This window comes from Pelophylax lessonae (assembly GCF_965119305.1).
Source record: "Pelophylax lessonae genome assembly, chromosome: 10".
In the NCBI taxonomy this organism is placed as follows: domain Eukaryota; kingdom Metazoa; phylum Chordata; class Amphibia; order Anura; family Ranidae; genus Pelophylax; species Pelophylax lessonae.
Window position 1 is genome coordinate 48,486,320 of NC_138777.1, and position 9,964 is coordinate 48,496,283.

Consider the following 9,964-nt stretch of genomic DNA (forward strand, 5'->3'; position numbering starts at 1 on the left):
GGAAAAAAAAAAAAAAAAAACTTAAGGGAAAGTGTAAAAACATAAAAAAAAAAAAAAAAAAGTAAAGCGACCCTGTCCCTGCACAAAATACTGTGTGTGACATAAAAAGTTGCAAGGACCACCATTTTATTTCCTAGGGTCTCTGCTAAAAAAAAAAAAACATATATAATGTTTGGGGTTCTGAGTAATTTTCTAGCAAAAAAAATGATGATTTTACATGTAGGAGAGGAGTACCAGACTAGGCCCGGTATGGAAGTGGTTAATTCTTCACTTCATGGATTATCCTGCTATCCAACTGTTACTCAAAATATTGCAGTGGAACAGAGCCGTCTTTTTCTGCTGCATTCAGGCTTCATGCACAATGGGGCTCTTCTAAACTCTTTTCTCCAAGCAGGAAAAAAGCAGCTGCATTTTTTCAAATGCGTTTAGGAGCTTTTATGCGAATCAAGTGCTGAGGCATTTATTTATTTTTTTTTAATTGGCCAGAATTTTAAATTATTTTGGCCTTTAAAATTAAAAAAAGGTTAAGCTTTAAAAATGCCTAGTGTTAATGTGCATTTACAGGTGCCAGGCGTTTTGTTTTCCGCCAAAACTCTCCTCTCTTGAATGCACAAGTGATTTTTTTTTCTGCTTCTAAACTCCTGTAAACACCTATAAAGTGCATGAAGCCATAGGGCTCTTTCACACGGGCGATCCGATCATATCCGCCTGTCAGTTTTTTAGGCGGATCTGATCGGATGCTCCATGCAGCTCTATGGGGCAGCGGATGTCAGCGGAGACACCTCCGCTGACACCCGCTGCCATCCGCATCCGATCCTGTCCGTGAAATCCGGACGGATGGAAACCCTATTTTTCCATCCGTTCAGAGATCGGATCGGATGAGAGCGGACAGGTGGTCCGCTCTCATCCGATCCCCCATAGAGAGCAGCGGGGGCTGCGACACCTCCCTCTCCGCACTGCAAGCAGAGACGGAGCTGTCACCCGCCGGCTCAGCGGGGATCGGTGGATCGATCCCTGCTGAGCAGCACGGATCCGCCTACGGAGGCGGACCGTGTGAAAGAGCCCATAGGTTTACATGGAGGGGAGCTTATAGGCAGAGATTCAAAAAAAGGTAAAAACGCCTGTAAAAGTGCATTTGGGCTCAGTGTGCATGAAGTCCTACAGGTACATTTAGGTTGAGTGTGGCTGAAAAGGTATTCTTCGAAGTTAAAAAAAATATATATAATTGATGACTTCCGTCCAGTTTTTATTTGGAAAATGTTCCCTCGAATGAGGACAATGCTCATGCACTCCAGTAGGGAAAAAATAAAAATAAAACATTTTCAGTCAACAGGTTTGTGGTCTGAATTGCATTAACATCAAAATGCAGAATAGTCTTTAAAGTCCAGTCTACCAAAGGACCAATCAGAATTCAGCTTTCACTGGTCTTACAAATAATAAATTAAATTGTATTGGTTGTTCTGAGTTACATTTCACCATCACCGCCCTTTCTACTGTCTTGTGTGCGTTTATATTTGAACAAAGAAGAAAATTGCACAGCTAAAATGTCAGCCTCCACCCCCTGCGGATTCTGAGTTAGTGGCAGAGAGGTAAAACGTCTCCAGAATTTGACGCTGAGTGCTGCGGATCAAAATGTGTGGCCGGATATTTGCTATGAAGGCGGTAGCGACATCTGGATCCCATTTGTGTCTCTGTGAAAATAAAAAGAAAACGTTCAGAGCCACCTTACTACAAAGCAGTTATATCAATCAGTCATCACATTTTTCATTTTAATTGTTATGCCCCATCATTCTCAGAATTCGCTACCCCATTATTATACTCGTCACGATCCCTCTTCCTGCCATCCTGTTCCTGGTTGGATGACACCCAGCATCATCCAACCTCTTCCTCTAGGTAGGCCAGTGGTTTGCAGCCTTTAAAGCGGAACTTCACCTAAAAGGGAAAGTTCCACTTGTGTACATCCTCCCCCCTCCACTGCCACATTTGCCACTTTGTGGGGGGATCGGATTCTTGTTTATGACAGGCTCCCACTTCTGGTCAGATGCGTTGCAGCGATCTGAGCTGGAAGTTCAGCCTCTCCTCCTTCCCCTGCAGTCTTTAGGGACACATCACAGGTCCCAAAAGACTACGGGACCATTCACAAGACGCAGTGTGGTTCGCGCATGTGCAGTAGGAAATCAATTGACCTTTTTTTTCTTTTTTTTTTTAAAGAATAATAAATGCATATCTTTTTGCAGCTTCTAACTTCAGCTTATTCAATTAAGCTTTGACAATAAGTGTGGGTTCATGCACACATGTCTATTGAAATCGTTAGGTTATTTTGCCCCCTACAGGAGTAGGATACTAGGCAGGAAAGAACTTTACCACGCCTATGGGGCAGTCCATGAAGGTATACACCCACTCACTCTGCTATAGGATTCAGTTTTGTTGCAAGCAGTGTCAGAAGTAAAAAACCCCATCCCACTCAGAAATAGAGTGGCGGGTGCTGCGTCTGTCAATGAACTTCAGAGAAAAGGATTTTACGGTAAGTCAAAAATTCAGTTTTTTCCAACTGTTATGTTTTGGGGGTCTCCTTTCAGCCATATTTGTTTTATAACTCCCACCTCTATTAAGTAGGCGGCCACCATGGTAGCACTACGAGATCTTCCAGCCTTGCAGTGGATGTAAACGCTGTGGCCCTTCTCCTGATGTCGGTGTACGAACTCCACCCCTTTTTGTAAGTTCTCCAATGATGGGACTCCAGTAAAGTCGACAGTGCTGAGTCTCAGCTGCTCCACACCCAGAGATTCCCACTGCTGCAGACAAAGAGAGACAATGGAACGGATTGAAGAGAATGTAACACACAGCAAAGCACCCATGTGAAAAGCTTCAAACAGAAGCTGCCAATGACTGCCCCCCTTGCATGTGTAATAGTGTGATCACTGACATTGAAGCTGAATACGTTTTGGACTTTGAAATGAAGCCAAATGAGTTCAGATTTACTGCCCTGGAAATACTATGCACCCTGGAAGACTGAGAAGGCAACTTTTATCTGAAGGTTACCACCATGACACGTACCTTGGAAGTGAACCTGTGAAATGGAAAATATAGGAGCCGTCATTGATTCATTTTTTTTTTTTTTTTTAAAGCGGACCTCCAGCCTCCCCTTCTCCTCGCTTACTAAAATTGCTTACTCCAATTTCCATGCACACTGTAAGCTTATTGCAGTGTTCCCTAGTAATTTCAGCAAGTCAGATAAAGCCCACCTTATTTTCTGACTGGAGGATATCCAGCATCATCTAGCTCTTTCCCACCCTGACTGTTGGCCTTCCACTCACTGGATTTTAGTTCATTCAGTTATCTACTTGCCTACTGTGCACCCAAGCTGAGCCGATCCAGACCAATTTTTAGCTTTCAGCGCTCTCACACTTTGACTGACAATTGCGCGGTCATGCTACACTGTACCCATATGAAATTTTTATCATTTTTTTCACACAAATAGAGCTTTCTTTTGGTGGTATTTAATCACCTCCTGGGTTTTTTATTTTTTACAAAGAAAAAAGACAGAAAATTTTGAAAAAAAAAAAAAAAAGTTTCTTATTTTCTGCGAGTAAATTTTGAAAATAAATTTTTCTCCTTCACTGAAGGGCGCTGATGAGGCGGCACTGATGGGCACTGATGAGGTGGCACTTATGGGCACTGATGAGGAGGTACTAATATGCCGCACTGATGAGCACTGATAGGCGGCACTGAGAGGTGGCACTGCTGGGCACTGAGAGGTGGCACTGCTGGGCACTGACGGGCAGCACTGATGGGCACTGGCGGATGGCACTGATGGACACTGACGGGTGGCACTGATGGGCGGCACTGATGAGCAGCACCATCAGTGCCCACACTCAGTGCCCATAGTGCTGCCAGTCAGTGCTCATCAGTGCCTAGATGAGCAGGCACTGATGGGCACTGACTGATAGCACTATGGGCACTGATTGTGGGCATTGATGGGGGGCACTGATGGTGGGCACTGTGTATATGTTTTTTTTACCTTTTGTAATCAGGGCACTGGTGATCGGTGCCCTGATTACATTCCTCTGTGTCCCCAGCGCTGTGCAGCTCTCCCTCCTTCCTCACACTGCAGGCTCCGTGTAAGGAAGGCGCGCTGGCGATGAGAGATGATCTCATGTTTACATATGAGATCTCTCATTGGACGGTCCGATCACGTGGTGAATGGCCGCTGTGATTGGCCATTCACCACGATCTGTGATTGGCTGTGTCCAAGGGACACGGCCGACACAGATTTTCCCCGATGCACGCTCGTGGGAGCGCGCGGGGAGACTGTTTCTGGGAGGCTGTTTAAAAACGGCCTCCCGAAAATTCAAGTCCGCGCTGCAGCCGTATATAGGCTGTAGCGCGGATGGGAAGTGGTTATAGAGGCGCACTATCACTTGTGGATGTGAACTAGGGTGGCAATGCTCATGGTTGCCACACAGTGGTTAATTCTAGGGTTAAAATAGGTGGTAAGGAGGCCACATCTTGCCTGTCAATTGCCCTTTAACCACCTCAATACCAGTCACTTTAATTCCCTTCTTGATCCCCATGATTAAAAGGAGTTGTACTGGCAGAAGTTTTTTTTTTAAAAAAAAGCCTTCTGTGTGTAGCAGCCGCAACAGCACCCCCTAATACTTACATGAGCCCCATCTCTGTCCACAAGTTCCTTGGCCATCCGGGACTCTCCCTCCTGATTAGCTGAGACACAACAGCAGCGCCAGTGGCTCCCGCTGCTGTCATTTAAACTCAGTTAGTTCCGTGTCTGAATGGACACATGAAGCTGCGGCTCAGCTCGGGTGCCCCCATAGCAAGCTCTTTGCTGTGGGGGCACTTGACAGGAGGGAGGGGCCAGAAGCAGGAACAAGGGACCCGAGAAGAGGAGGATCCGGGCCACTCTGTGCAAAACCAACAGCACAGAGGAGATAAGTATAACATTGGTTTGTTGCTCAGGATGTGGCTAATGTACACACATGGATGTCGGCTGTATTTGCAATGATGTTTAGATACCCCCAAACACTTTTTATGTGGGAATTTCTACTTTTGATGTATGAGACCAACCAGCGAGATCACTTACCTGGGAAGAGTGACACAGCAGTCTGGTTTCATATTCCTCATTCATAGTAATGACCCCACGTACGTTCTCCTCTTTAATCAACTGCAGGAAACACATGGGTGTGAATTACATCTTACACAAGGAAAATTACTACATCACACAACAGTGGGGGTTATTACCATCCAATACTTTGTATAGCCATACATGAGAAATGTTGGATGTTTATTAGAGCTACTGTATATAGGACAACCCCTTATTTTCTTTAGAAAGCAGCAAAACCTGAGCAGAAAATCCTGTCCCTTGACAGCATTTTGCAGACAATGATCCAAGTTCTTTGTATGGAAGCAGTGGTCTCTCTGCAGAGGCCTGCGAAGCCCCCTTGTCTTTTTATTTATTTTTTTACAGGTTATTCCTGTTCAGCTTTTTTTTTTCTTTACTGAAGGCCTGTGTGAAACTCCTTCTAAGGGGACAATAATATTGTTCAAAGATGGATTTTAAGCTGATCTAACACAATGGCTGTCCTGCTAAACCTCTTGATTTAATACACTTAAAAGTGGAGCTCCACCCAAAACGGGAACGGGGGGGGGGGGGGGGCGGTTGGAATCAAACACCCTTGGAAGCGTAAAATAAAGTGGAACTATAGGCAAAACTCTGCAGGTTCTCCGCCAGCACGTGGGATAGCCTCTGCACTCCGGGTCACTCCGGTACTCGCCATCTTGCTCCTCCGCACACGTGTCTTCCTCTCAGCTCCACCGGGAGGCGGAAGTTATCCACGTGCCCTGGGCCACCACTTTCTCCGCCCACACTTGCACCATTTACTGTTAAAGCGGTGTTGCAGCCTCCCTTTCCAAAAATTAAAAGTCAGCAGCTACACATACTGTAGCTGTTGACCTTTAATATTCGGGCACTTACCTGTCCTAGAGTCCAGCGATGTCGGCACCGCAGCCGAAGTTTCTATCGACTGTCAGGTGCTGCCGCCGCCATTGCCGGTCAGGGAACCCGGCAGTGAAGCCTTGCGCGAAGCACAGTGCGCATTCCTACTGGCTCGGCGGTGGAGCTTCCGAGGGATGGCGCTGCCAAAAACAGGAACCCGTTCCCCCCTGAATGGTGACAAATGTGGCACCGGAGGGGGTGAGGAAACAAAAGAGTGGAAGCTCCACTTTTGGGTGGAACTCCGCTTTAAGCACGCACAGTCCATTTTCACAGTAAAGTGCAACTCCCCCGCTCTCCAGCAAATCACATGAGCAGACAATTTACAATTCACACAAAGGTTCTTCAGTTGCCATTGGCAACCATTGTTGTGCATTTGATTCTTTATCCTACTCTCCCTATCTCCTGTAGAGCAGGCCTCACACTTCTCTTGAGCATTGAAACACAGTTCTTGAGAAAAAAAAAATGACATTTTTGGAAATTTTCTGTGGCCGTTGCCGTTAGCAACCATTCCGGTAACTCAGGGCAACATCCCAGACGAGTCCCCAAATGTAGCACTGCCCCCTAGGGAGCTGCTGAGAATTGTACTTTCTGGATTCCCCTGGCTTACCCGTAGGAACAGTCTATGAAACGTATCACTTTAAGTCCTTGGCTCAGACAATAACCAGTCCAGGGGATTTGTTTTTTTTGTGTTTTATTTAGAACTGGGATGGGAGAAGGGATGAGTGGGATACTCCAACTTAAACTATTCACAATCCTGAGGACAACTATCTGCATTGTGTGCGGCAAGGCCACTGCTTCACCTTGCCACTGAAGTGAAGATAAAGAGTACGATCCTGTGATAATTTATCTTCAGGGTTCTAACTCGGCACCCCCTTTCTCACTTGCTGTGTGTGCTAGCTCCTGTACACTGATTCTCACTCGAGTGGTCCCCTTTCTGGGCACACCCCTGGCAAGCTTCCCGGTACTATCGGACACCGTTTTCCCAAGGGTGCTCTGCCTTCAGCTTGTCAGCATCCACTGGACCTCCTGGCTCAGCACCACACTTCTGGCTCACTAGGCCGACCATCTGTGACCACCTTCCATACAGACAGGAGGAGAGACAGTCATCGCCCTCCTCCTGGGACCTGGCTTCCCACCCAAAGACACCCTGTCACATGTGCCCTTGGCTTTTATAAAATATCCCAGGATGCACCACTGTGGGATAGTTACAAAAGCCTGTGTGTCACTGGCTGGGTTTCCTCCACTGTCCAACAGGCGTCCCTATGTGGGGACACTCCCTCAGCCCAGATGAATCACACATGGACACATGCAACAGGCCTGACTACTGATCAGACTCCCCTGATAAGCAGATGGAGCAAACTATTTTTTCTTCCTAGCACCTACCTAGGAGGGTGCTATATATATATATATATATATATATATATATATATATATATATATATATACACACACACACACACTGCCCCATTGTTACTTCTTATTGTGAGTGATAAATATATATAAAGCCCAAATATTACTTGTTGTGAACAATATATATATACATAGCCACATTTTTATGATTTATAAAAATATACACAAACAGTTATTATTACTTATTGGCTATTTTCTCAGTGCTGTCCATCACCAAATACCAGACAGAGTAGAGTTTATCACCAGACAGCTTTAGCATAAAGTACAGAACTGTGCAGCAATCATTTAACATTGCAATGTGATTAAAATACAAAAAAAAATATAAAAAACGTTTCCTCCAATTTTAACTCCAGTGAGCCACACTAGACCCCTTGGTGTTAAAGGCAGCGAACTGCGCATGCGCGCTCACCTTGTCACTCATCCCCCGGAAGGGCAGAGCTCCCAGAATGACAGTCTCATCGATCCTATCGTACCACTTCCGGCTGGAGACCTTCTCCATCACCACATTGTACAGCAAGGTCGGGTAGAATAACACACGGGTCGCTACCGATAGCAGCGGCATGATTATTTCTACCAGGTAACCGGCTTCATCTTCACAACCGCCATATTGGAAACTGGAGCTTCCGCCCTCGTAGCTGCAAGGGCGGAAATAGGACGACGCCATGTTTGATGAGGGAACGCTTTCCTGTTACTGATACTGCTGAGAGAAAAGAGAGCGGTACTTTATCTCTTGGTTGTTCACTTACGTGAGGCAAGCATGCATACAGTGAAGTTCTGTGCATGTTTGTTCCCATAGGTAGTGAATTATTAATATCTCACAATATTAGAACGTAAAAAGGGACACAGATCTCACTGTACATATTTCCTGCACACTTCTCAATCCCCATACCTGCCAATTACTTGGTGATCAGTGGCAGTAATAAAATCCCCCCAATTATTGGCAGTAGGAAAAGCCCCTCCCAATAATGGGGGTAAGTGGCAGTAGGAAAAACCCCTCCCACTAATGGGGGTAAGTGGCAGTAGGAAAAGCTCCTCCCACTAATGGGGGTAAGTGGCAGTAGGAAAAGCTCCTCTAACTAACAGTTAATGGTCAGTAGCTGTATGAAAACGCACTATTAATTAATGGTCAGTGGCAGTAGGAAAAGCCCCTCCCCCTACTAATTGGTAGTCACTGGCAGCAGGAAAAGCCCCCTCCACAATAATTGGTGATCAGTAGCAGTATGAAGGCCCCCTATAATTATTGGTGGTCAGTGCCAGTAGAAAAAATCCCTCCCACTAATAATTGGGGGTCAGTGGCAGTAGAAAAAGCCCCTCCCACTAATCATTGGGGGACAGTGGCAGTAGGAAAAGCCCCTCCCTCTAATAATTGGGGGTCAGTGGCAGTAGGAAAAGCCCCTGCCCTAATAATTGGGGGGCAGTGGCAGTAGGAAAACCCTTCTCTCTAATAAATGGTGGTTAATGGCAGTATGAAAGCCCTTTCCACTAATAATTGTTGGTCAGTGGCAGCAGGAAAACCCCATCCCTCTAATAATTGATGGTCAGTGGCAGTAGGAAAAGCCCCTGCCCTAATAACTGGGGGGCAGTGGCAGTAGGAAAAGACCCTCCCCTCTAATAATTGGGGGGGCAGTGGCAGTAGGAAAAGCCCCTCCCCTCTAATAATTGGGGGGTCAGTGGCAGTAGGAAAAGCCCCTCCCTCTAATAATTGGTGGTCAGTGGCAGTAAAAAAAGACCCTCCCCCTAAAAATTGGTGGTCAGTGGCAGTAGGAAAAGCCCCTCCCAATAATAATTTAGGGTCAGTGGCAGTAGGAAAAGCCCATGTCTGTAACAATTGGGGGTTAGAAGCAGTATGAAAGCCTCTCACTAATAGCTGGTGGTCAGTGGCAGTAGGAAAAGCCCCTCCCCCTAATATTTGGGGGGCAGTGGAACAAGGAAAAGCCCCTCCCACTAAAAACTGGTGGTCAGTGGCAGTAGGAAAAGCCTCTACCCCTAAAAATTGGGGGACAATGGCAGTAGGAAAAGCCCCTCGCTCTAATAATTGGTGGTCAGTGGCAGTGGGAAAAGCCCCTCCCCCTAATAATTGCGGGTCAGTGGCAGTAGGAAAAGCCCCTCCCTCTAATAATTGGTGGTCAGTGGCAGTGGGAAAAGCCCCTCCCCCTAATAATTACGGGTCAGTGGCAGTAGGAAAAGCCCCTCCCTCTAATAATTGGTGGTTAGTAGCAGTATGAAGGAACCCTGTGTGTGCCTTCCAGGACTGCTGTGTGTACCTTCCAGGACTGCTGTATCTGCCTTTCCGGGCTGCTGTGTGTGCCTTCCAGGAACCCTGTGTGTGCCTTCCAGGACTGCTGTGTGTGAATTCCAGGATAACTGTGTGTTCCTTTCTGAAACTTTGTGTATGCCTTCCAGGACTGCTGTGTGTGCCTTCCAGGACTGCTGTGTGTGCCTTCCAGGACTGCTGTGTGTGCCTTCCAGGACTGCTGTATGTACCTTCCAGGACTGCTGTGTGTGTCTTTTGAGAATCCTGAGTGTGCCTTCCAGGACTGCTGT

The 9,964-nt window shown here is 46.5% G+C and overlaps 1 protein-coding gene across 1 annotated transcript; it reads right to left on the minus strand.

Annotated features, from left to right (window-relative positions):
* Positions 1 to 1,364: 1,364 nt before the first annotated feature.
* Positions 1,365 to 8,084, minus strand: PTPMT1 (protein tyrosine phosphatase mitochondrial 1; the record flags this gene model as incomplete). The annotated part of the gene is made up of 4 exons (XM_082270242.1): positions 1,365 to 1,691; positions 2,604 to 2,795; positions 5,099 to 5,179; positions 7,830 to 8,084. The coding sequence occupies 4 exons, from the start codon at positions 8,082 to 8,084 to the stop codon at positions 1,548 to 1,550; spliced, it is 672 nt and encodes a 223-aa protein (XP_082126368.1). The 3' UTR covers positions 1,365 to 1,547.
* Between the last annotated feature and the right edge of the window lie 1,880 nt (positions 8,085 to 9,964).